The sequence below is a fragment of the Diospyros lotus genome, chromosome 8 (genome assembly GCF_014633365.1).
Source record: "Diospyros lotus cultivar Yz01 chromosome 8, ASM1463336v1, whole genome shotgun sequence".
Lineage (NCBI taxonomy): Eukaryota > Viridiplantae > Streptophyta > Magnoliopsida > Ericales > Ebenaceae > Diospyros > Diospyros lotus.
In genome coordinates, this window is record NC_068345.1 from 42348841 (window position 1) to 42376317 (window position 27477).

At 39.7% G+C, this 27477-nt stretch overlaps 2 protein-coding genes across 3 annotated transcripts in view; one reads left to right on the forward strand and one right to left on the reverse strand.

Moving 5' to 3' along the window:
- Positions 1-1331: 1331 nt before the first annotated feature.
- Positions 1332-5007, reverse strand: LOC127808436 (tRNA (guanine(9)-N1)-methyltransferase). Its single transcript, XM_052346973.1, has 3 exons — positions 4513-5007; positions 3657-4016; positions 1332-1849 (listed from the first exon to the last, which is right to left on the reverse strand). Exons 1-3 carry the CDS (start codon positions 4933-4935, stop codon positions 1637-1639), a joined length of 996 nt encoding a protein of 331 aa, XP_052202933.1. The 5' UTR covers positions 4936-5007; the 3' UTR covers positions 1332-1636.
- A 265-nt stretch (positions 5008-5272) lies between these two features.
- LOC127808435 (sister chromatid cohesion protein PDS5 homolog A) overlaps positions 5273-27477 on the forward strand; it is a 36755-nt gene continuing 14550 nt past the window's right edge. The window contains exons 1-12 of one of the 2 annotated variants that reach the window (XM_052346972.1): positions 5273-5479; positions 22466-22669; positions 22785-22966; positions 24416-24542; positions 24685-24903; positions 25357-25573; positions 25652-25797; positions 25903-26048; positions 26562-26711; positions 26841-26889; positions 26975-27166; positions 27238-27420. In XM_052346972.1, the coding sequence (XP_052202932.1) occupies positions 5387-5479; positions 22466-22669; positions 22785-22966; positions 24416-24542; positions 24685-24903; positions 25357-25573; positions 25652-25797; positions 25903-26048; positions 26562-26711; positions 26841-26889; positions 26975-27166; positions 27238-27420 (1908 nt within the window). In that variant the 5' untranslated portion in view covers positions 5273-5386. The remainder of the gene's footprint in view (positions 5480-22465; positions 22670-22784; positions 22967-24415; positions 24543-24684; positions 24904-25356; positions 25574-25651; positions 25798-25902; positions 26049-26561; positions 26712-26840; positions 26890-26974; positions 27167-27237; positions 27421-27477) is intronic. The other variant, XM_052346970.1, reaches the window with a different exon arrangement.

Genomic DNA, 27477 nt, shown 5'->3' on the forward strand with positions numbered 1-27477 from the left:
CCAATCAATCCCGACTTCACACAATGGAGTTTTCTAATGAAGTCTTATCATGCGATAAAGAGGTAGAGAGATAAAGGCCCTGTTTGTTGCAGCTTAAAAACTGTAACTTCTAGCTTCTAACTTCAAAAAAGTTGGGATGTAATGTTTGTTTTAGCTTATAGAATTATAACTTATAGTTTCTACTAGCTTTTAGAAGGGGTAGAAGTTGGCTTTTTCAAATCTGGGGTATCTCAGCTTTTACAACTTCTGCTTAAATAATTATATTTTTATGACAATTTTGCCCTTATTTTTAGTAAAGAATTATTCTCTTGTCTACGCAATCATGGGTTTTTCTTTTCCACCGCCATCTCCATTTTCAAATCTCTTCATCTCTCTCGTCATCTTCTTCTCTCTCTATACTTTAATTAATTTTTTTATAACACTTGAAACTTATACATATACATTAATTAATTTTTAAATTATCATTCTATAACTACTAAAGGTATTATGGACAATTATACAAAAATAAGTTATTTTACAGCTTATGGTATCAAACACCATAACTACTTAACTATAACTTATAAGAAGCTGCAGCAAACAGGTTCACAACTTATTCTAAGTTTTAGAAGCTATAATCTAAGAAGCTATAAACTATAATTTCTTTAATTAAACTGCAACAAACGGGGCCAAAAGATACCTGAGCATCGTTTGTTAGTGGTTTATGTCTATCGTCAAAAAAGACCAAGATGGTCAACATAGACGTTATATTAACTACAAGTTTAATTTTTAGAAACACAAAAAGAGTTAATGCAATTTAAGCAAATCTTAGCATTACCTAAGATTTAATTTTAAGTAATGATTGCCTAAAAATAAAAACTATATCATCTCCTTAAAAAATGAATTTCATGAAAAGAAATTTTAAAATACTTGTACTATACACATTTTTTATAAAAAAATTAAAAGTGTTTGATTATTTCTATAAAAAATATGTGTAATAATTATACATGATTAAATATTTTTTATGAAAAATGTGTGCTATCAAACACACTTTTAGAAATATCTTTGACCGGTGGGAACAATGATTTGTTTACAAATTAATTTACAGATTAATCAAAATTCTTGTCGAGATAATGGAAATAGTTACCATTTTCTGAAAAAGGAAAACACCCAATTAAACAACAATGTACATCTTTTATATACAACTTTAAAAAATACGAAAAAAAATTAAAGATAGAAACAGAGGGACTAAACTTTTGACAACCTAAGAACAGAATGCTAAAGCAAATGTGGCTGATGAAGGGGAGCAGCAAAAAGAAACAGTAAGGGAAATCTTTCTATCTAGTTGGTAATGGTTTGACTATGTTCTTAATCTTGTTTCAAGCATAGCGGGGCAGCTAATACTGCAGCAAAATGTGCAGCCAAATCACAAATAGCAGAAGCACCGTGTTGTTCAATTCACCCCCCGTAACACCATCGAGTTCCCGAGTTAATGCAATGCCCTCTATGAAGGGTGGAGGGTTAAAAAGAAAAGAGAGGAAAATCAAATGAACAAACTACATCTGCAAGGTGCGAATAAACTTTAAACAGAAAGAAAGGAAAAAATCTGCCTTGTGACCCACCACCACCCCTAAGAAGAGATTGAAGCTCAGCAAATGCTTTAGCAATGAGGCGGGGATTCAATGCACGTCCTCTTCCTATCGAGTTGATCAGTAGTCCGTTCGTTCTCTTCCTGGTGTGAATCTCCTTGGAGCGCTTCTGAATTATCTTCACATCTTTTTCTTTGAGGGATCACCATAAAGAATGAAGTCTTCCAGTCCCTTGTTTCCAAGAACTTCAGCAATATTTCTATTACTTGATTCACAGTGAGGACCTGCATTACAATGGGCAATACAAAATATTCATATTCAGAGAGAAAAGAACAAAGTTTTTTTTTTAAACAGGATTTTATATTGACTTTCTAAGAATCAAACTTAAACCTCTTAAATTCCTAATGTCACATTTATCATGAAACATGATGTCCCACATTTTATTTGTACTGTCTTTACATATTTATGAAAACGATTGGCAAGCTAGAATCCATGTAGCCTAGCCAATCTAGTGGGATTATGACTTGGTGTTATTGTTCTCTTCTTGTTACTTAACCAATTTATGGACCTTTCTAGTAGACGAAAATAGAAGGTTGAGGCTACTACAGCTGCTCTGTCTACTGAACAGACGTCAAGATGACAACTTCTAGACAGTGTAACTCTCACATTTTCATGACTGGAAAATGGAAACAATCAAAATCTAAATTCATTACAAGCACTTGTGATTAACTACATGAAGTTGAGATTAACCACTCACATCCATAATTCATATCAGCATATTCTCTTCTCAGAGAGAACAGATAAGAAAGAAACATGAACAACAACAGTAAAGTACCCGAGGGAAGTAAAGCCAGAAAGACAATCTCCTCAGACCCTCCTCTGGTCAATAAAATTCAAATCAAAATAGAACAAAATTCTATCGAATCCATTTGCTGTTTTCCACACGCCCATCTTCCCCTCACTCCCGTCAACAGGACTAGTTTTGGTTAAAATTATGGGGACGTCTCCATTTCCTGAGTCTAGACTGGGGAAAATATCAAAACAACCCTCACTTCTCTCTGGCCTAAGGGAGTCTATTCTGAATTTGTTTGCCACTCCCTCTGTCAAGGGGGTGACATTAGTGAATGATTCTCCATCTTTTCTGATGGATGCAGCCTGTCCCAGTCCCTTAGACAGTTTTTATTACTAGAAAATTGACTCCAGGACGGCTTTTCACGGTTTATTGAATGACTTATCCCTTGACTAGCCAAGGACATATGGGTCTTGCACCCATCATTACAGAGAAGATTTTATTGTCCATTCCTTCTATGATGTTTGACTTTCTGTTCTTTGATTATATCATTTGAACATATATTTATGTTCCCTTCAAATATTCAATTTTTTTAATAAATTCAGTTAACCTCATTAATCCTGTAAACTCTCCCAATGAACACTCTTAAATAAGAGAGTTTTTGTAAAACGTCAGTTTTTATCTTTTTACTTGCCACATGGACAACAGGTTTAATCACTAATTTCCAAAGTGCAATTTTTTAATTACTCTTTCTCAAATTTAACAAAAAGTTTAATGAATCACATTAATCCCTTCAAACTTCAAATGCTCCAAGGAATTCTAAGAATTTGATAACAGGTTCAAGGAATTTCATCAACGTCAAAGAAAAAGGACATCTTTAAGGGTTTGGAGACTTCTATTTTCTGTTCGAAGGATAATGTTGTTTCTTCCCTTCTCTCTCGGTTGAAGAGGGAATCTTCTTTTTATCTATCCTCTTTTGTGCAGGTTGTTGATAATCTTTTAGTTCTTGGTTGGGAATAGTGTGACCTCACTATTCCCTATATTTTTTGAATAGGAATCACACCTTTTCCCACATAGAGGGATAAAGGCTTGGTATGTTGTTGTAGGATTCACCCCTTTCAAGGCTTTTTGTGTTATATAATGATTTGTTTATTAAAAAGGAAGGGAGAGCAAAGATGAGAATCAACACCCAATGCATGCACGAAATTGAGTTTTGTCCCAAGACTAAATCATATCTTAACCAGAATAAAGAAGTTACAACAGGAAGAGGAAAAAAGAATGAGTAGCAAAATCAATCATACCTGGGAGCCGGACATCTTCAAGTAACTACCTATTGGCAGTTTAGCAGTTTGAATCCCCTGCTCTCTTGCTTTATTCATTGTTATCCCTTTCCACCTGTTTCGATCCACCAACCCACCAACAATGTATATCTTCATTGGATCGAGTTCATCCAGCACAGTTTCTGAATCTGCCGTGAGATAGACCAGATGTTCCTTGCGTTCTTGAAAGGCTTCAAAATAGGGCCGGATCTCCTTCTCTATTATCCAATTATCAAACCCAGGAAGCCTTTTCAATTGGATATCCATTTCTCCCTGGCAACCAGTTAACCAGAGATGGCAGGGGGAACTGCATCTACCATTTACTGCATAGCAATACATAATCTGGAGGTTTTCATTCATTATTATTAGTACATTTGAACTTCCAAACAAGGTAGTGATAATTATGAGGAAACTAAATCCCCAAATTAAAAAAAATCAAAGAATAATAATAATAAGATTTGTTAATCAAGTAATTGATCAATAGCCAACAATTAGCTGACCGACTCCAGAAATTTCAGAATTTACTAGACCCCGAATGACTCAGAAGGATTTGACTTCACCATCCCTGCTCCCTCAATGTACAGGAAGACCTAGTTTTTACTTGGCTAGGCAAAGAATAAAACAAACTTCAAGCCAAATAAATTTAAAAGAAAGAAGAAAAAAGAGACGTCCTTTGCTACACTGAGCATCATCCATGTGTCACAATCATGGCCTTGTATAGGCAAGTTAAGTGCAATGAGTAATTGATGTTAAAATTAAGGCGAAGGAAACGAAAGCAGAAAATGTAGAGGAGAGTAGGAGGGGGCATGGAATCAATGGGTGGTGAGATGGAGGAGACCTGTTGAACGAGGCTGTGAATCTCGGAAGGGGTCATGAGATGGGAGAATTCGAGATCGAGGACGAAGTTGTGACCGTGGAGTTTTGCAGCGGTAAGCCTCTGGATCTTGTTCTGCCGTTGGTCTGACCTCTGATCCATCCTCTCCTTGCGCAGGCCCTTCCTGGATTCGATCAGCCTTGATCTCTCCTCTTCGGGGACGCTCGAGAGCATCTCCTCCCACTCTTTGCGCTTCCTCTCGGTCTCCTTTTTCTTGTGCTCTTTCATGGCCGCTTTCTTCTCGGCTTTCTTCGCTTCGAACCTCTGCTGCTTCAGCAGCTTCTTCTGCGCGTTCTTCGACATAGGCGGCAACAGCTTTTCGGACCCGGGGCCAGCGTCTTCGTTGCCTTGCTTGCGATCATCGACGGCGCTCTGCGCATTTTCCATACCTTCCGAGCTCTATCCGTCCGTCATTTTACCAGGCTTTTTCATCGCGGAGATGAACTTCACTGAGACGACGCCGTATTTTCCCAGACACCTCACCTGATCCTCTGATGTGATTGATTTACGAATATTTTTCTATTTATTTATTTATTAAATTTGAACTTGAAAAACATAACATAAACTACAATTATTGTCATTTTATAAGGGTTTTTCTGCCAAATAACCAAAAATACAAGGACGTTGGGACAATTTACCGAAAGTAAAATCCACGGAGATATAAATAAATGTAAATATAATGCGCTAGCAAAGTCAAGACCCAAGAAAGAGTATATTTATCTAAATTTCACCAAAATTTGGAGTACATTTCGCCTCCTTGTTCGAAACCCTCTTTCCTTCCCCGGCCGGACCATATGTGATAGTGCGAGAAAGAGAGCACGCATAAGCAACTGTAAAGATGACCCAGAAGCTCCAACACCAACTGAAGGAGTTAGGAACGAAGCTGGACAATCCTCCAACCTCCAAAGACGCCCTCATCAAACTATTGAAGGTCCGCCATTACTCTCAACCTCCTTCCTTCCCCTTCCCCCCCCCCCCCCCCCCTCCTTTTGTTAGACAAACAGAATAAAGTGCACAATTACGTTAGGTTGTGATAGACTAACTGTTTTATGGTGGTTTGGCGACGTATTTTCGTTCAATTTGTTTTCTTATCCTTCTAAATCTACATCTGGCGTCATATTCATGGTCTTGCTAGAAGTCGAGGAAATTAAGGTGAATTAGGGTTCTTTGGCCTACTGGTTCCGCATTTTTGTTTTCTGTCCAACAAAAAGGAAGCCGTTCGTTTTGCTTAATTTTATATTTCCTTTTTTTGGTTCTTCGTTACTTTTAAGAGATAGATAGTCAAAAATTGGGTCTGTTTTCAATTTAGTACCTCGTTCGATTTTAGAAATAAACAGTCTACTGTTTCAGGACCTATTACTTTTTTCTTTTTGTGCTTTTTCGTTAAGTTTGAGTCGAACGGAGTACTTGGTGATATAGTTTAGGAAATACTTACCTTCTATTTGCTTCTTTTTTTTTTTTGGGGGGGGGGGGGGGGGGGGGGGGTGAGGCGCGGTGTGAATTAACTTGAACTCTAGACTTTAAAAAAGTCCAACCCGAACAAATTCTTAACTTGTTTTAAATAGAAGGCCATGATTGGGAAATTAGTTTCCTAATCCCTGTTTGGTAAGAGGAGAATATCTGCAAGGTTTCCCGAAAGCAGGTTGAGGTGGAAGCTTATCAATAAATGAGAAGGATTCGTCACTGTTTTATCTGAACTGAACAAGTCTCTCGGGAAATCACTGTGAGATGTCATGGAAACAGCAGTGGCCCTTTATCCGATCATGTCATGAAAAGAAAGTGGTCCTTTGTTGGAGCATTTTTGTAATATGCTCGGAGGTTATGTGGTCGGGCTGTTCTTGCTAACTAAATTTAATAACAAACACTTTGGGCCTATGATTGTAATTAATTTTAATGTGAGGATCAAGGTTCAATCTAGTGCCAAACAATGGTTATTAGGGGTCACCATGTAGTCATGCTTAAGATATAAACTCTACGGCTATAACCATGTGCTGAATTATGAGTGATTGAGTTCTTGGTGATGTTGCTGAAATGATTTTTGTAGGAGCGTTGTCTCGCTTCCAGATCAGGCTTCTTAATTGTCTGGGAGGGCTTGAGTACCTAGTAAAAAGACCAGCTTAATCTCTTGTGGCATATTGGAGAAATTGGCCAACTAAACAGATTTAAAAAGTTTCTTGACAGCAGGCCTAGATGGTTGTGGTTTTGAGTTGTGGAAACGCACTCTTTGTTAAACAAGGATAAGGTTGCGTAATAAAGATGATTCTCGCCCAACTCGCAAAGTGGGAGACGTTTTCTTTTAGTTGATTCTTGATAGTTTCATAGGCATTTTTTTTAGTTGATTCTTGACACGCAAGTTTCACGAACTTACAAGAGCCTATATAATGTAACTCTAGAGCTCTTCATCTAACTTTGAACAAGTTACCATTTGTCTTGAATCAAGTTGCCATTAAGATTGAGCTCCACCTTCCATTAGTTCAACTTGAGGCCTTACCTTTTGTTATCTATTGCTTCGAAGGCTCGTTAGCTACTAGCTCGTGTAGGAGATTATCATTGTAACCTCCAATAGGGTTTGGGAACTCAATCCTCGCCACCTTGGTGGACCTTATGGATTGAAGATTAGATTTCAAGGCTTTGTCAAGATCCTAACTCAAGGGAACCACACCTTAACCATCATAGAAAGGGGGAGGGGAGAGAGAGTGAGGCTACCAAAAGAAAAGCAAAAGGTGTCAAGACAAGCTCATTTAGAGCACCCACCTATGATCCATAATGACCTCAATTAGTGGACCCATCTAACTTATAGCACTTGACATGACTAATCAATGCCTATGAGGACCATAATTCTAGAATACCTCTCCAAGTGAAAATCAGCTCTCTACTTTGTTGGGCCATGGAGGATCACATGTGAAGTACCTCCATATTCCTCTCTCACAATGGATTTGATGTATGCAAGAACAACAGATCTATTTTTATAATGATTTGAGCTCCCTCTCACTTCCCTATGTTCTGTGGTTACTCAACACCTTCCATTATTTTTTTGAAGGCTCTACTTGCGCACTTGTTGCTAATTCATCCATGCTTCATTTTTTTCTTTAAAAAAATAAATAAAAACTATACTACATGATTAACAAATTATTCAATATGATTGTTAAATCAAAACGGATGCATAACAAATAGAGACAGAGTACTCTAGTGCCTATTACAAGAATATAAGAGATGTCTAAAATTGTAGAAATTACGAAGAGTTCAAGCTAAGGAGTGAAACTATGGAAGAGGATTATTGAGCAAAGGTTAAAAAGAGAAATCAAGGTTGTCAGGCCTCTCGATTGAGACTTGAATTTTCAGAACAATTAAGAGAATAGAAAGAGGGAGAAAGAGAAATAGAGAGAGAGAGAATTTGGAGGGAGAAAGAGAAATAGAGAGAGAGAGAGAATTTGGAGGGAGAATTGAGAGAGAGAGAATTTTGGAGGGAAAGAATTCAATGTTATTGTCATGCATGAATTCCTGTCCTCAAGCATCTGAGCCTTATATAGGCTATCTCCTACGGTAACAGCCATACCAAGGGTAGAAAGGGGAAACTAAAACTAACAAATTCAGTTGGGCTACTGCTCTACAGTTTAAAATTTTGGAAAAAATTACAATTAGACCCTTAGGTCGTGACACTCCCCTACCCTTCAAAAACCGTTCTTGTCCTCAAGAATTCTTCAAAGTACACTAGTAGCTCATGGGAATTTCTTCAACAGTTTAGGAAGGTATTCCCAAGTAGTATGGTCAGGTTGTAGTTGTGACCATTGGACCAAAACTTGGGTTAGGGTTATTGCTCCTTGGTAAACCACCCTCTTATCTAGGATGGCCCTTGGCTCCAGGGTTTTCGCCAGTTCATCTTCCATGATTGGCAGTTGCTGACTCGTGGCCGCACCCAGTTCAATGGATCTTTTGAGCATGGAAACATGGAACATCAAGTGTACATTTATTCCTGTAGGCATCCTTAGCTTGTAAGCCACCCTCCCCACTTTGGCTTCAATGACATAGGGCCGAAAATACTTAGGACTGAGCTTGGTTATAGGTGTGGATGTGAAAGGTTGTTGCAAGAACCTTTTCACCTTAAGGAACACCTTATCTCCTACTTTAAAAGCTCTGTCACTCCTCATTATGTCTGCTACTTGCTTCATTCTATTTTGTGCATTAGCTAGCTCCTTCTTAAGGATGGAGAGCATGTCCTTTCTCGGCTGCAAGTATTGCTCCATTACTGCTAAGCTAGAAGAACAACTAGCTATAGCTGGTAGGAGGGGAGGCTTGTATCCAAACATTGCTTCAAAGGGACTCCTCTTGATTGCACTATGGGAACAGGAGTTGTACCACTATTGAGCCAGTGACAACCACCTGTTCCAACCATGGTTTGGTAAAACACATGCACCTTAGATAAGCCTCTAAGCATTGATTTACCCTCTCTATTTGGCCATCAAATTGAGGGTGATACGCAGTTGACATGTGCAATCCCACCCCCAACTTCTTAAACAGCTCCTGTCAGAAATTGCTAGTGAAAATTTTATCTCTATCAGATACAATTGACTTAGGAATCCCATGCAGCTTTACCACCGAATCCAAAAACACCCTAGCCACCTCTTGGGCTAAGAAAGGGTGCGTAAGGCTGAGGAAATGTCCGAATTTTGTCGGCTTGTCTACTTTCACCAATATCACATCTTTACCTTCAGACTTAGGTAAGCCCTCCACAAAATCCATTGAAACCCTTTCCCATGCTTGCTCTGGAACTTCTAGGGGTTGTAGCAAGCTAGGGTATGGCATGTGCTCGTGTTTACACCTCTGGCACATCTCACATGCAAGTACAAATTCCACATCATCCTTCTTCTATTTTGGCCAAAAGAATAGTTGTCTGACCCTGTGATAAGTAGCCTTGATCCCTAAATGGCCCCCTAGGGTTGAGCAGTGTAGGGACTTCAAGATCTTCTCTTTTAACTCCTTGTCATCTCCTACTACCAAACGTCCCTGAAATCTGATGAGACCATTGGACAGTGAGTATCCTTGCACTCCAGTTGTTTGTATTGCCAATTTAGGTAACAAGTCCTTCACCCATTCTGTCTGTTCATAACTCTACACCACTTCCTTCACCCATTCTAGCACTACTACAATAATGGCATGACAATGGCCCCCATCTTCATTGTCCTTTCTTCTTGATAGGGTATCTACCACCACATTCTCCTTTCCCTTGCGGTAGAGGATGGTGTTGTCTAACCCCATAAGCTTGGATACCCCTTTCTTTTGTAGTTGGGACTGCAACCTTTGTTGAGACAAGAACCTTAGGCTCTTAGGATCCGTCTTAATCACAAATGGGTTGCCCTCTAGATAATGTCTCCACTGCCTTCAACACTGCCAGTAATTCCTTATTGTACACACTCCGTCCCAGGTGCTCAGGACCCAAGGCTTGGCTGATGTAAGCTATAGGTTTTCCCTCCTACATTAACACTGCACCAATTCCCTTCTCACAAGCGTCTGTCTCTACTACAAATTGTTTGGTGAAGTTTGGGGGGCTAGTATAGGAGCTTGTGTCATGGCCTTCTTTAGTGCCTAGAAAGCTGCCTTTGCTTGAGGGTTTCAATGGAATCCCTCCTTCTTAAGAAGATTTGTCAAAGACCTACTAATCACTCCATAGTACCTGATGAACTTTCAGTAGTAGCATGTCAACCCAAGAAAACCTCTAAGCTCTCTCATCGATAGGAGCCTAGGCCATTCCACCATTGTTGTGACCTTATTGGGATCAATTTTGACTCTCTCTCCTGAAATAATGTGCCCCAAATATCCAACCTCATTCTTGGCAAAAATACATTTGGATAGCTTGACATACAATTGGTTAGCTCTAAGGATCTCAAATGCGGTTTTAAGGTGGGTTAGATGTTGTTCCAAGCTTGAGCTGTAAATGAAGATATCGTCAAAGAGTACTAGGATAAACCTTCGAAGGTAAGGGGCAAAGATTTGGTTCATAAGTGCTTGGAAGGTGGCTGAAGCGTTTGTTAGCCCAAAGGGCATGACAACAAATTCATACAAGCCTTGGTGGGTGCAAAAGGCTGTTTGTGGGATGTTTGTAGATTTCATCCGGATTTGATGGTATTTGGACTTGAGGTCTAGTTTGGAAAAAACCTTGGCTCCTGCCAACTCATCTAGCAAATCATCGATGAGGGAAATGGGAAATTTGTTCTTAATGGTGTGAGAATTGAGTTGACAGTAATCAACACAAACTCTCCAAGTATTATCTTTTTTCTTGACTAACAAAATAGGTGATGCGAAGGAACTTTAGCTAGGCTGTATGAATGAAGTAACTAACATGTTGTCATGAGACCAGGAAACGGCTGCTGTAGCTGTTAAATTTTGAGCTAAGAATCGGATATTACCTATATGTACTACCTTAGTATTTTATTTTCTTGTATGCATTTACTTTCCAGCTAGATAGTTTGTTATGGTTTACTTTCCAGCTAGGAAGATTGTTATGGCAGAATCTGCCAGGTGTCTAAATGCTAGAACATGACAAAATAGTTTGTTAGAGGTGGAGTGATCTTCTGTGGCAGCACTCACGACCAAGCTATATAAGCCTATTCTCTCTTCTGTAAAAGGTATTCAAGAATTCAATCAAAGATTCTGTTATCCTCTCTCTGATTTCTCTTTCTCCCTTCATTTCTCTTTTATATTTCCTTCTCCCTCCTTCCTCCCTGTTTCAATTGCCGTGACATTTGGTATCAGAGCATGATTCCGGCAAAGAGACAACGAGTGCGAGAGATGGTCAAAGGAACACACATGAAGAACATGGAGTCGCAGCTCCAGCAACTCAGTTTGACAGTGGGAGAATTTCAGGATCAGGTGCACCGACTGGAAGTTAGCAACCAAAAAACCATGATGCGATCATGACAGTTGATCGTAAGATGGAAGGAGGACTTAACCGGATGAGAGAAGATATCAACCAGATGAGGGAGGAAATGGGTAATCAACTTCAATAGTTCATGTTGATGTTTACCCGTCAAAATCAGGTAAGGTTGTTTCCCGATTTTCCTCATAGGGATAGGAATGACCCCATTTTACAGAATGAGAGGGCGAATCAAGAAAATGTAGCCTATGAAATTGTTGTTGAGCAAGGTGATGACACGGAGACCTTGTTAGGAGAGGGACAAGAGGACTAGACTATTCCTCCACCACAAGCGTTCCCCATGCCTCGGATGGAGATGCCCGTGTTTGAAGGTATTAATCTTAGGCGGTGGATTAGAAAGTGTGAGAGGTTGTTCAAATGGTACAATGTACCGATGGAAAGAAGGGTTGCTCTAGTGACAACCTACTTTGATGATGGGGTGGACGCATGGTTTCAAGGTTGGACTTGAGGGCGAGAGAACTATACCTAGAGGGAGTTCTCTGAAAGGTTGTGTGAGAGGTTCGTGGAAAGAAGCATGTTGGACACCATTGAGGAGTTTAATAAACTGAAAGAGGTGGGTGATGTGGGGACCTACTTAAGAAGGTTTGAGGAGCTGAGATCCTTGATGAGTAGCCATGATTCGCACCTAACAGAGGTATACTTTGTCTCTAGCTTCCTCAGTGGCTTGGGCGAAGACTTGAGGCCTATGGTGAAGATGATCAGGCCAATAACGGTGGAGCAGGCAGCTGAAAGTGCCAAGTTACAAGAGATAGTGGTGGAGGCCTTGTTAAAGAAGCAGAGGGTGCAGCAACAAAGGACTGTACACTCAGGAAATTGGCAACAAGGAGGGAACAACAAGGGGGTCAACAAGGAAATGGTGAGAGGTAATGTAGGGGGAAGGAATTTTGTTAATTCCAACTTTGGTGGGAGACCCAATGATCTTAAGAGGCAACCAAGAGCCTGTTACAGATGTGGAGATAGGTACTTTTCGGGACACCAATGCAAGTGCCAGCTACTGTTATTAAAAGGCAGAGGAGAAGAAGCAGAAGATGAAGAAGGAGAGGAGGTGGACGAAATCGATGAAGAGGGAGTAAAGGACAACGGAGAGATATCCCTCCATGCACTCAAGGGAGTCACTAATAACAAGATAATTAAGGTTGAGGGGAGGGCGAAGGAAGGTAGCTTGTCCATCCTAATTGACAGCGAAAGCACACACAGCTTCCTCGATGATAACACTGCCAAAAAGCTCAAGTGTCAACTCACAGGTACACTACCTTTGAGTGTGATGATTGTGAATGGGAATCGAGTAGTGAGTAACTCGACCTGCTTGGGGTTCATATGGGAAATGCAAGAAGAGAAATTCGAGGCAGACCTCAGGTTGCTACAATTAGGAGGTTGTGATGTAGTCTTGGGGGTGGATTGGATGAAAGGGGTGAGCCCCATATGCTTTGATTTCAACAGGATGGAAGTGTCATTTGAAAAGGAGGGCAGAAGGATGACTCTCACCAGTGGGAAGGAGGCTACTGCATGCAAAATGATCACCGGAAAGAGACTTAAGAGGGTCCTGCAGAGCAAATGGGGTCAGCTTTTGCAGCTGTTCTCAATCATAGAAGTGGAAGAGCGACAAGGAGGGGGAGATTATGGAGAGTTGCAACTCTCGGTTAGTCACCCATCAGGTAATCCTGATCAGGTAAGTACTCTGCCCCTTATTCATGAATTATTGATGGAATTTAGGGACTTATTCGAAGAACCAAACACCCTACCTCCTAATCGCACCTTAGACCATGCAATTAACCTCAAATCCAATGCTGAACCAATCAACATGAGAGCCTACCATTATGCACCTGCCCAAAAGACTGAAATTGAAAAAATGGTGAGGGAAATGTTGAACCAGTCCTTCATCAGACCCAGCCAGAGCCCATTTGCCTCACCAGTCCTCTTGGTAAAGAAAAAAGATGGTTCTTGGCGTTTTTGTGTGGACTACCGTCAACTAAACGCCCTGACCATCAATGATAAATTCCCCATACCCCTTGTAGAAGACCTAATGAACGAATTACACCAAGATGAATTCTTTTCAAAGTTGGATCTAAGGTCGGGCTTGGCTACCATCAAATCAGGATGAAGCCCGAAGATATACATAAGACTGCCTTCTGAACCCATCATAGCCATTTCGAGTTCTTGGTGATGCCATTTGGGCTCACCAATGCCTCGACAACTTTCCAATCCTTAATGAACTAAATATTTGAGCCTTACTTAAGAAAATTCATACTTGTCTTCTTCGATGACATTTTAGTTTATAGCCCTACCTTAGACCAACACATAGCCCACCTGAAAGCCACCTTCAAAGTCCTGAGATGCCATCAGTTATTCATCAAAAGGTCTAAGTGTGCATTCGCCCAGCCTCAAGTGTACTTGGGACACCTGATTTCGGGAAGAGGGGTCAGTACCAACCCAAGGAAAGTGGAGGCCATGCTGAATTGGCCCAAACCCAATACCTTAAGAGCACTCAGAGGATTCTTGGGCTTGACAAGATATTATCGTAGGTTTGTGAAGGGTTATGGAGTCATAAGTAAGCCCCTTATCGAGTTGTTAAAGAAGGGAAATTTCCACTGGGGACTTGAGGCTGATGCAACCTTTGATAAATTGAAGGTCGCAATGAGTAGAGTCCCAACCTTGGGATTGCCAGACTTCAACAAGCCGTTTGTGCTAGAAATGGATGCTAGCGGGATAGGTATTGGGGCGGTGCTTATGCAAGATGGAGTTTTTGGCTGTTGTCATGGCAATGGAGAAGTGGAGACATTATTTGGAGATGAGAAGGTTTGTAATTAAGACCGATTATGAATCTCTTAAATTTATGTTGCAACAAAAGCTGCAAACTCAGTTTCAAAAGAAAGGAATGGCCAAGTTAATGGGACTCGACTACTCTATACAATACAAGAAGGGCAAGGAAAATCAGGCTGCAGATGCACTAGCAAGGTGTCACGAAGAAGGGGAAGCAACTGCCATCACTATGGTGATACCCGAGTGGTGCAGTGAAGTGGTGAACAATTATGATGGGGATGAACACATCAAGGAAATTCTAGAGAAAGTAGCGCCGGGGGGGGGGGGGGGGGGGGGGGGGGTAGTGAAGTTGAAGGATATGTTCTCAAAGATGGCTTGTTGAGGTATAAAGGTTGGATAGTCATGGGCAATAAAGCTAAGCTTAAGAGAAGCATCTTGCAATCGTTGCACAAATCTTCCATGGGGGGGGGGGGCATTCGGGTATCCAAAATACTGATTTGAGGGTTAAGCAATTATTTTATTGGCCTCAACTTAAGGGGACTGTGAAGGAACATGTGTTTGGTTGTGACATATGTCAAAAGTGCAAGCATGAAAATGTAGCCTACCCGGGGTTATTGCAGCCTTTGTAGATTCTAGAGCAACCTAGGCTAAGTTTGTTCATGGATTTCATAGAGGGCCTACCAAGATCAGAAGGGAAGGATTGTGTGTTGGTAGTGGTGGATCGGCTAACTAAATTCGCACACTTTGCAAGGTTATCCCATCCTTACACGGCCCAAGAGGTGGCCAGGGTGTTTATGGATCGGGTGGTGGCTTTAGACGGGATCCCCAAGATCATTATTTCAGATAGGGATAAGGTGTTTTCAAGCCATTTTTTGAGGGAATTGATGAAAAATGTGGGTACCGAACTCAGCCTATCAACAGCATACCACCCACAAACTGACGGCCAAACTGAAAGGGTTAACCAAAGCTTAGAAACCTATTTAAGATGCATGTGTATGAGACAGCCCAAGAGTTGGCATAGGTGGCTCGCCATGGCATAGTGGTGGTACAACTCCTGCCACCATGCCTCTACAAAAATGACTCCGTTTGAGGCTGTCTATGGGTATAAACCCCCTCCCCTACTAGCCACAGGAGGGTAAACAACTGCCACCGCCGTAGAAGAATACCTACAACAGAGAAGAGAGGTGCTGGAACAATTGAAACAAGAGCTGGCAGCAACCCAAAATAGAATGAAGCAAAATGCGGATAAACGAAGAAGTGACCGAGAATTTAAAGTAGGGGAAAGAGTATACTTGAGACTAAGATATCCACATCTGAAGGCCATCACTCAAGGGCAGGTATCTAAACTTAGTCCTAAGTACTTTGGACCATTCCCTATCACAGCCCAAATAGGCAAGGTAGCCTACCGGTTGCAGCTGCCAGAGGGGACCAAGATCCATCCAGTCTTTCACGTCTCCTTGCTTAAAATGTCCACTAGAAATGAGAGAATTAGCGAAGAGCTACCAACTCTACCTAAGGAGAAAGAGGGCCCGAGGGAACTTGAGGCCATAATAGAAAGGAGGGTAATCTATCACCAAGGGGCCCCCTCATTCAAGTCAAGGTCAGGTGGTAGGGAAAATCGGCTGAGGAGGACACCTAGGAGTACCTACCTACGTTGATGCAACAATTTCCAAGGACGGCGGCCTTTTGAGTATTTCTTGAGGACAAGAAATGTTGATGGGAGGGGTACTGTCACGAGACCAGGAAACGGCTGCTGTTGTTGTTAAATTTTGAGCTAAGAATCAGATATTACCTATATATACTACCTTAGTATTTTATTTTCTTGTATGCATTTACTTTCCAGCTAGATAGTTTGTTATGGTTTACTTTCCAGCTAGGAAGATTGTTATGGCAGAATCTGCCAGGCGTCTAAATGCTAGAATAGGACAAAATAATTTGTTAGAAGTGGAGTGATCTTCTGTGGTAGCACTCACGACCAAGCTATATAAGCTTATTCTCTCTTCTGTAAAAGGTATTCAAGAATTCAATCAAAGATTCTGTTATCCTCTCTCTGATTTCTCTTTCTCCCTTCATTTCTCTTCTATATTTCCCTCTCCCCCCTTCCTCCCTGTTTCAATTTGCTACCTAGGTTCACACTAAACCAAGGAAGCTACTGAGTGTCACAGCATTGCCATGACACATGTTAGAGATCTGTTTTTCAATTTTTGCCTTTTGTGTGGGTGAGCGGCGGTAAGCTCGAATGTTTACTAGGGTTGTGTGGGGTTTAAGGGGTATGGCATGATCCAATGGCCTTTGGGAAGGTAGGGAATTGGGCTCATTGAATAAGTCCTTCAATTCTTCCAAAAGTACGTGCAAGCTATCTAAAGTAGTTACCTAAGAATAGGCTCGGTGGGATTCCTCCTTCTCCTCTAATTGAGCCCCCACCACCCTTTTTGATTCATCCCATTCTACTGCATGGATTGAGTAAAGCTGTGAGATTTGCCCCCCTTTTTCTGCAACAGCTTCTACAACTTACTCCCCTTGATCATTTTGCACTCTCCCTATTCCAAACTACCCACTAATGTTAGGTTCTTGCCTTCCATTTCCACCATCACCTCTAGCTTGTTAAAGTCAAAAGTTAGTGGATTAACCGTCCTCATCCAATCCACCCCTAGCGCAATATTGCAGCCCCTCAACTCCAGAATTCTCAGATCAGCCCTGAACCCATGTCACTGCATCACCCATGTGAAATCCACACTTACAGTGACTGTACATCTTGTGTTTGTTGGCCACGATCACTGATAGGGGAGTGGTGTGAGTCATCTTACACCTCAACTCAGTGGCCGTAGATTCATTCAAGAAGCTATAGGTGCTGCCATTGTCAATAAGCACACAAGCCTCTTCTTTCCCACTTGTCCTTTTGACTTTAATAATCTTCCCAGTAGGGCCTCCCTATAGAGCGTGAAAGTGGATCTCTCCCCTTTCTTGACCTTGCTCCTCTTCGAGTGCTTCTCTTGACTGCTCACCCTTCTTCTCCTCTTCTTCCTCATCATTATCCTCCGTTTCTTCCTCATCCTCATCATGTTGAGTAGGTGCTTCCAGTATTGATGCCCCTGGCTGTATTTTTCACCACACCTGAAACATAAGCCTGTCTTCCTCCTCTGCTCCATTGTTGTGTTCTTGTTGGCTATTGCATTAGATCCCCCCCTCCTCTCCTGTACCCGCCTGCAGCTATTACCGACGCTAGAGCCTTAGAATTTCCTCCAATCAAGGGGCTTCCCGTAGGGAATGTCCTTTGCTGCTTCCCTCACCGTGGCCAGCGTCATCATCTTTACCATGGACCTTAATTCATTCTTAAGGTTGCTGATGAAACTTGAAACGAAATACTGATCTGTAAGAGTGGCCTGAGTACTCCACATTACTGTCCCCAACTCCTCAAACTTCACCTGGTACTCAGTGACTGTCCTTTCTTGTTTAAGTTTGTTAAACTTTTCAATAACGTCGGCCATTTTCCTTTCCCCAAATCAATTCCCCTGCAAAATCAATCCACCTCGCCCCCATGCCCCTCGATTTGGACCATCCTTGGTACCAACAATCAGCCACATCGTTTAGATATGCTGTAGACAAGGTGATCCTCTAGTTCTCAGGGATATTATAGTATTGAAAATACCTCTCGCACCTACAGATCCACCATCGTGGTTTGGATCTTTCAAACAGAGGTATCTCTAGCCCCTCAGCATGGGTCCTTGGCTAGATCTAGGGGAATTCAACTCCCTTACCTGGTCATTAGTCTCCTTAAAGTGTGAATTTCCAGCCTCCGCTGGCTCCCTAAGGCCTCGAGAGAATTCCTTAGCCGGATGTCCCCGTCTTTGGAATTGATCGGGGAGGAAATTCCGATGGTAATCAGAATTGCAGGAGCGTGGACAACATGTTTATCACGCTACTGATCCGTTGGTTCATAGACTCCATTTGCCTCGCTAACTCCCTCAAAACTCCATCTCGGGAAGCTGCCATATCCTCCCACAGCTCCTCACGAATTGATCGCACTTCCTCCCTAATCTGAGTCATTGCTTCCTGAGTTTGAGTTAGGCCAAACTCCATTGCCTCCATCCGGTTCTCTGGTTGCCTCAATCTCGTGCCCTCTGCCATTCTGAATCACTGACGGATCAACCTCAATTCCGTCAACCTCAATTCCACCGATCTAGTCCATCGACCTCACTATCTCCTAGCGCCAGAATCATAGCCGAGGATGACCGGCTTTGATGCCAAATGTCAAGCCTCTCGATCGAGACTTGAATTTTCAGAACAATTAAGAGAATAAAAAGAGGGAGAAAGAGAAATAGAGAGAAAGAGAATTTGGAGGGAGAATTGAGAGAGAGAGTTTTGGAGGGAGAGAATTCAATGTTATTTTCATGCATGAAGTCCTGCCCTTAAGCATTTGAGCCTTATATAGGCTATCCCTTATGGTTACAACCATACCGAGGGTAGAAAGGGGAAACTACAACTAACAAATTCAGTTGGGCTATTGCCCTACAGTTTAAAATTTTGGGAAAAATTACAATTAGACCCTTAGGTCGTGACAAAGGTGTCTGAAAATTAGTTTAATTTCATGTTTAGTAGGACAAAAATGAAAGCTAGATACTTGTTGAGATGCTTGATTGAAAGTTCTAGAGGTAAACAAAAAGATTTACATATAGTATTTATAAATCTTGAAAAAAAAAACTTATGTAAATGTCTAGAGAAATCTTAGGTTTATGAAAAGAATAGTCTATGTTGCTTACATATAGATTATTGAAAGCATGTATTGTGGAGTAGAAATATATTTTAGAAGTTATGGAGGAGATAATAGAGCTTTTCTAATTGCAATTGAAATAAATCAATGATCTTCATTAAGTCCTTGTCTTTTCATCCTAATAATGGATGAACTCACTAAGGACATCTAGGGAGAGGTGCCTCGGTATATGTTATTTGCATATGGCCAAAAGAAGGCATGGATATTGTTTTGAGAAAGAGACAAAAAAGTTAAAATGTTTTATTCATCTGTGTTAGGTATATATACACTCTACTAGGTACAACTTAGGAAGCACTATGTACAAGTCTAAGCATGTACAATACTATAAAGCTAACACTTCCCCTCAAACAGGTGCATACACATTATATGTGCCTAGCTTGGTACAAATATAATCAAGCTGTGGGCCCTATAATGCTTTTTGTAAGAAGATCAACCAGCTGATCATTAGAGCCAACAAATGAGGTACTAACTTTTCCAAGAATCAACTTTTGTCTCACGAAGTGATAGTCTATCTCTATCTGTTGAGTTCGCTCATGGAAGATTGGATTAGAGGCAATATGAAGGCCCTAAATCTCCAAATTTTACTCCTTATGAAGTTGCTTGAGCCATACCAACTCGCATGTGGCTAAAGCCATGGCTCAATATTTTGCTTCTACGCTAGACCTATCCACAACATTTTGCTTCTTACTCTTCCAAGACACTAAATTACCTCCAACCAAGACATAATAGCTCGAGGTAGAGCGTCTATCTGTAAGACAATTAACCCAATCTGCATCAGAATATCCAACAATCTATTTTTGTTCTTTGTTCTCAAACAACGAGCCTTTAGTAGGAGCAATCTTAATGTACCTCAAGATATGCACTAAAGTGTGCCAGTGGCTATCACAAGGGGTGTCCAATCACACACTAACAACAAAAGAGATGTCAACTCATGTAATTGTGAGGTAATTAAGCTTCCCAACCAATCTCCTATATTACCAAGGATCCTCCAATGGTTCCCACTGTCCTGGTATAGAATCTATAGGAGTATCTATGGATCAAGAATCAAGCATACTAGTCTCTTCCAAAATATCCAAGGCATATTTCCATTAAGGGATGCACTCACCATATACAGATTGAGCAACCTCAATGCCAAGGAAATACTTTAACTTGCCCAAATCCTTAGTTTGGAAATGAGAGTGCAAGTGAGTCTTCAATTGCCCAATACCAACCTCATCATCACCTCACCAAGAAAATTACTCCACTAGTAGAATAGTGATAAAACATAGAATGATCAACTTCATTTCTAGTCATACCGAATGACTAGATGATAGAACTAAAACAACCAAACCAACACTGATGAGATTGTTTTAGACCATGTAAGGATTTTCTCAAGTTGAGGGTTTGGTCACTGTTGGCAGTGGCATAGGAGGCGAGGTTAGGTTTTTTGTAACTTTCTTGGCTCTGATACTGTGTTTTGAGAAAGAGACAAAAAAGTAAAAACATTTTATTTATGTGTGTTAAGTATATATACACTCTACTAGGTACAAGTGAGGAAGCACTATGTACAATTCTAAGCATGTACAAATACAATACTATAAAGCTAACAGATACTAAGCTTGAGATAGAGAGGGATACATTAGAATCCCAGGCTTCAATTTGAACAGGTTAAAAATTGAATATATAGAATGTAAATTTAAAAAAAAAAAAAAAAGTAGGAAGTGTAGATAATGCTATAGTGAGACTTGAAGATCATCCCAATTCAAGAAAATATCATTTTAGATATGTTTAGACGAATTACCTAAAGAGATGGAGAGAAGGTTGTTGAGGATGTTATTCACAGAATTAAAGCTGGGTGATTAAAATTTAGTAGTGTTTTTAGCATTTTCTGTGATTGTAAATTCTTTTAAAGGTAAAAGGGAAGTTTATTGGATGATTATGAGACGATCTTTGTTATATAATATGAAAATGTTGGCTAATGAGTGTAATGGAGGAGAGTATGTTATGGCAAATGTGTGGACATTTAAGAAATGACCAGAATTAGAAATAAGGTTTTTTATAGTAAGATTGGAGTGGCTCCTGTTGTAGATAAGATGCACAAGATGTGATATATAGATGATTTAGACCATTTAGTCATCTGACAAGAAGGCCAATAGGTGTTCCTGTAAAGAGAGTGGATGAAATAGAAGAAGCTTGTAACAAAGAAGAAGGAAAGACTAAAAAAACTTGTGGGGAACTCTTAAGCATGACATGGATTGTAACGACTAACAGGAGTTTTTGTTTAATCAACCTACCTGGTGGGGTTAAGGCTTTGTATGTCATTATGAAGGTTTGAGATGAATGTTTTAGCTTAGTTCCTTTCAAAGTGGATGTTGGGAATAGAGTTAGGTTCTGGAAGGATAATTGTTGTGGTGGAAGACTGCTTTGCTAGTTGTTCCCTGTTTAGCAAGAGATAAAGGAGCAAGGATTGGTGCCCATACGGAGTCCAAAGGCTCCTCCCAGGTGGCATTTTTTGTGCAGACCACGTCTGTGGGTGTATTCTCATTACAGACAACTTGAAGAGGAAACCGTTTTTGTTGGATTGATGCTTTTCTGTAAAAGGAGTGGCGAGTCTCCTAACCACATCCTTCTGTGCTGCATAGTTGCCATGAATATGTGTCCTTTCATCAGTTTTGGGATTCAGTAGGTGTTGCAAGGCTTTAGTTAGGAGCTCTTACAATCCTGGGCAAGAGTTTCTCCTGATCATAGAATGTGTAGATTTTGGAGTAGTCCCCTGTTGTGTTATGTGGATTTGTGGGGGGAGCATAACAGGGCTGTGGGCTTTTGAGGGGTTAGAGAAGAAAATTGATTTGTTGAGAGACCCTTTCTGTATAGTCCCCTTTTTGTTGGACAAGGGAGTGGAGTCCATGCCTTGATTCTTACATACTTTTTGTTTATGATTTGTCCACGGCTGTAAATATATAGGCTTCTTTTGCTTTCAGGGTCATTACATTCTCTTTATTATATAGGTTAGCCCCATCAAGGCACTTTCCTCTTAATATATTTGCTCATTAAAGAAAAGATTATCTGGCAGCTTGCACTTGCTACATTCATTTGGCTATTCTCTTAATTGCATATTTTAAACTTTTTTTTTCCCCCAAATATGCTTTTCATGTTTCTTTGGCCATTCAAACTTGTTTATTACTCTTTCCAATCAAAGTGGTTCATGGCCCCTTCTCTTCATTTATATTTGTCTCGTATTTGTTCCCAAATGATGAGTGAAAAGATAATGTTGGGCTCCCTGTAGATGGAAAACATATATAACACATTCTTTTATCAAATGGGATGGGCACATGCGTTATCTAATCTCACGCTTTCATTATAATTATGGACCCTTAAAGGTTTAACATTTCTTTGATTTAATGATTATGGTCAAGTGATGTGAGTCCTTGACTGGTTGGTGAATTATGTTCAAAATGCCTGCTTTTGGCGTGCAGCAAGCTGCAACATGCCTTTCTGAGGTGGATCAGTCACCAACAAAATCAATATTGGAGTCCATGAAGCCTTTTCTTAATGCAATTGTCAAACCGGAGCTGCTAAAGCATCAAGATAGGCAAGTTAAGCTTCTTGTTGCAACCTGTGTTTGTGAGATAACTCGGATTACTGCACCTGAAGCTCCTTACAGTGATGATGTTTTAAAGGTATATTTTGATTTCTGAAAATAAAATGACATAAGCAGTTTGTGGATGCAATCAATACAGAAATCTAACTTTTTATTTTTTTGCATTTGATCCTTGTTTCCTGCTTGATATACAGGACATTTTTCATTTAATTGTCAGCACCTTTAGTGGGTTAAGTGATACCAATAGTCCATCTTTTGGAAGGAGACTCGTCATTTTGGAGACCCTTGCAAGATATAGGTCTTGTGTTGTGATGTTGGATCTTGAATGCGATGATCTAATTGACCAGATGTTCAGCACATTTCTTTCTGTTGTGAGGTTTGTATTTGTTTCACAAAAAGATGTAATTAGTTGTGTGAAAGGAAGTGCTACACTAAATTTGTATGAATTTTGTGCAAAACTAATGTGACACCATCACTGCATGTTGAATTAATATGGCATCTTCCATGCATTATCACATCAGCTTAATTTCTTTTTATATAGACCAAAAAATGAAAACAAGGAAGGATTTTAATAGCTTGCTACATTAGTTTTTTATGGATTATATAGCGAGCCTGTCATGCTTTTTTTTTTTTTTTGATAAATAAGATCTAACCATCATTGAAGTGTCAAAGGGGGTGAACCCAACCCTGTCCAAAGATACAAAAGTTGTCATCCTATCTACCTACATAACATGTTAACATATCTATCTATGAAACAATCTCATTGCCAAAAGAAGTAGAGGAGATCATACAAAAAGGTGAATCCCTTCCAACCACACAAAAAGGAAAATGAGAATTGTTTCCTTAAAAAATGCAATAAATTCATATTTTAAAGTCTCTTTCATTTCCTCTTTCATTTACACTGCATTACACGAGGAGTGACGCTCTATAGGAATCCAGATTCTTCTTGTAGGTAACTCATTTACCACACTGTAAACAAGCCCAAGATTGTCTTAGGCATTAACTTACGTCAAAGAATGCTAGAGTAAGATCTTACATTTGTTTGCAAACTAGGCATTGTGAAATGAGGTCATCCATTGACTTTCCGCCCACTTTAGATCAGCAGGATCAGTTATCTAAGCATGTCCTCTTTCTCAACTTGTCAATGGTGAGGGTATAGCTATGAGAAGCCATCCAAGCAAAGAAAGACTTAGGATAATGTTTGTAAAAAAATTGTACAACACTTTAATGTTTGGGAGATACTTGATGAAACATGGTTAAATCTGATGGAAGATAATGAATATTGAAAATGAGGCAAAAGTTGTACTTGATTAATTGTGCAATAGAGTTAGAAAAACCTAGAACGTAAGTACAAGGATGAAAAAAGAAAAACGAAAATAGTGATTACATTTGTGTAGAAAAGGTACCTATTCGTAAACAAATAATGGGAATAAATAATGCCAATGTCTTCGCTCTACATTTTGTTAAACTTTATGATACATCTGAACAATTGTTTTTTGTCTATTCGTGAAAAAGATAAATAAAAATTATTCTCCTCATATTGTTGAAACAAGTCATTGTTTCAGAATATTTCATAATGTGTTAGTGTGTTCCAAATTTTTGTTGGAGCAGTTGGAACTTAAAAACTTTCATGTTGTTCTCTAAGAAATGAAAGCATTTTTTCCATTTCAAATGGAAACAAAACAAAAAGTTGTTCCTTGGTTTGACTTCATATCATCTTCTTCTAGCAAGCATGGCAAGGGCGTTTTGCATCTGGGTTTGTTCTATGGTAATTAGCTTTCTTATGCCAATTTAGTGACTTGTAATTTCTAACTTGTTAATGCAGTGATGATCATCCAGAAAGTGTTCTAACATCAATGCAAACAATCATGGTTGTTCTCTTAGAAGAGAGTGAGGATATCCAGGAGGATCTTCTACTTATTTTACTTTCTGCTTTAGGCAGGAACAAAAGTGTAAGCATTTCTTTTGCATGTGTATTCCTGTCCTTCATATTATTGTTTGTCCTTAAACTTCTGCTACAATATACTTTGCTTTTTATGATATCAAGTTTATATAATACAAATTGCAGAACTGAGTTTTGTTTTTTCATGCTAGGATTTTACAATGGCTGCCCGGCGACTTGCCATGAATGTTATAGAGCATTGTGCTGGAAAACTTGAGCCTGGCATAAAACAGTTCCTTATATCATCCATGTCTGGAGATAGAGGTTCTTTACCTCGTCAAATTGATTATCATGAAATAATCTATGATCTTTATTGTTGTGCTCCTCAGATTTTACTAGGAGTTGTTCCATACCTGACAGGAGAGCTACTGGTAATCACACAATTAATTGCTTACTTTCCTAGGTTCTTCTGTAGTACATTAGTCCTTTTGATTATTTTCTGTTAAGTTATTATCATATGGTATGATATGAAATTAACTGGTGAATGATCAGATTATATCATATGACCTCCTATACAATTGTCAGGTTCTGACATAATTCGTTAAAAAGTCAAACGCTAAGTAAATTGAAAAAAAGACACAGTATAATTTTCAATTTCTATTATACTTTGTTCTAGGGCAGGACAAAATGTTTTGACCATTGTTGTAATCTATGTTTAACGTTTAAAATTTTTAAATTCATCTTTGCTAACATCATTGCTGAATTGAGTTTATTCATCTCCCAACAAATTTATGTTTAAGTTATTGTGGTTATAATCTCACCTGTTTTGAACTTGTTGAATTTTTGCAAACAACTTCTCAGTTTTCAAGTTTCAATTCTCACAGACAGATCAACTAGATGTCCGTTTAAAAGCTGTGAGATTGGTTGGTGATCTTTTTGCTCTGCCGGGATCTACTATATCTGATGCCTTTCAGCCCATCTTTTTGGAGTTTTTGAAGAGGTTGACTGATAGAGTAGTTGAGGTCCGTATGTCTGTCCTTGAACGTGCCAAGATGTGTCTTCTGTCAAATCCTGCCAGACCTGAAGCTCCTCAAGTCATATGTAAGGTTTTTTGATCATTGTCATATGATTTGCGTGCATGTTGGATTTTTTATTTTAACACAAACAAACATTTCCTAGCTTCCCTTTGTGACCGGCTGTTGGACTATGATGAAAATGTCCGGAAGCAAGTGGTTGCTGTTGTATGTGATGTAGCTTGTCATGCTCTGACTTCAGTTCCAGTTGAAACAGTAAAGCTTGTTGCGGAGCGCCTCCGGGACAAATCTGTATGTTCAGACCATAATTTTTCTCCCCCTTCTTTTTGTTCTATTTCTGTTCATTTTAGATCTTTTTGTTGTTTTACTTAATATTCTATTTATTGACATTTCCAGTTACTCGTTAAAAAGTATACCATGGACAGGCTGGCTGAGATATACAGGCTTTTTTGCTTGAGCCACTCCAGTGGCTCAACTAAAACTGATTATTTTGATTGGATTCCAGGAAAGATATTGAGATGCTTTTATGACAAAGATTTCAGGTATATAATTTTGCTATCCTGGGTTGGGGATGAAAAACTTCTCTTTTTAACTTACATTGGGGAACTTTGATGGATCTGATGCATTCTTATTACAAAGTCAATAATGAAAATCATCATGATGCTACATTAAGTAAAGATGGAGATTCTCTCTGATTCTCTCTCTCTCTGTTTTTCATGGGTTTGGGGGAGGGGGAGGTTATACGGGATGGGTTCTGGTTTCTTAAGGTACTACTTCTGTTAAGGGGGCAAATGAGCATAACTGACTACTGAGTAAGAAAACTGGGTGTCTTTTAGAATTGGCTTCTCAAATGGAGATTCTCTCTGATCTCTCTCTCTCTCTGTTTTTCATGGGTTTGGGGGAGGGGGAGGTTATACGGGATGGGTTCTGGTTTCTTAAGGTACTACTTCTGTTAAGGGGGCAAATGAGCATAACAGACTACTGAGTAAGAAAACTGGCTGTCTTTTAGAATTGGCTTCTCAAATGATATGGTGAGACACTTTGATTTGCTGCAGATCAGATACAATTGAGCCCATCTTATGCGGGTCCCTGTTCCCAATAGAGTTCTCCGTCAAGGAAAGGGTTCAAAATTGGATACGAATCTTCTCAGGGCTTGACAAGGTTGAGATTAAGGCTCTTGAGAAGATACTGGAGCAGAAGCAAAGGTTTGTTGTGAAGGCTAGGTTTCAATATCTGCCTTTTCAATATGGTTTTTATCATACATCCTCAATTTTGTTTCTGTGTATTTGATATTTATTTCTGCTCATTTATGGTGATATTATCCTGGCTTGCAGGTTACAACAAGAGATGCAGAGGTATCTTTCTCTTAGGCAGATGCATCAGGTTTGCAATTTATATATATTGAATTGCTTATCCCTTCATGGAAGAAAAATGAACTGCTAATGGAAACCCCTTATTGTCAATCCAGGAAAATGATGCTCCTGAGTTCCAGAAAAAGAAAATTCTTTGCTTTCGGATTATGTCTCGCTGTTTTACTGATCCTGCAAAAGCTGAGGAGAATTTTCAGATTCTTGACCAGTTAAAAGATTCTAATGTCTGGAAAATCTTGATGACTCTACTTGATCCGAACACTACCTCCCTTCAAGCTTGTAATTGCCGGGTAAGCAAATAAAGTATGCAATTTTCTCCTCTCTTGCATGGCGTGATTTCAGAGATGTTTGCTTTTTGCAGGATGATTTGCTTAAGATCCTCGGTGAGAAACATCGGCTCTATGAATTTCTCAGCATTCTCTCTCTGAAATGCTCATACTTAATTTTCAACAAGGAGCATGTCAAGGAAATCCTTCTGGAAACCAACTCACAGAAATCTGCTGGGCATACACAATTTACCCAAGCTTGCACAAATATCCTTGTGGTAAGATAGTTCATTAGTCTGGGCATGTTTACAAATTGGTTGATGTGCTTTACTCTT

Bases quoted from the DNA above. Each gene is read 5' to 3' on its own strand.
- LOC127808436 (XM_052346973.1), bottom strand. From the start codon at position 4,935: ATGGAAAATGCGCAGAGCGCCGTCGATGATCGCAAGCAAGGCAACGAA. The intron at 4,017-4,512 runs GTCTCCTCCATC...GAAAACCTCCAG, and splicing joins TTCACAGCCTCGTTCAACAG to ATTATGTATTGCTATGCAGT. The intron at 1,850-3,656 runs GTATGATTGATT...ATTGTAATGCAG, and splicing joins TGAAGATGTCCGGCTCCCAG to GTCCTCACTGTGAATCAAGT.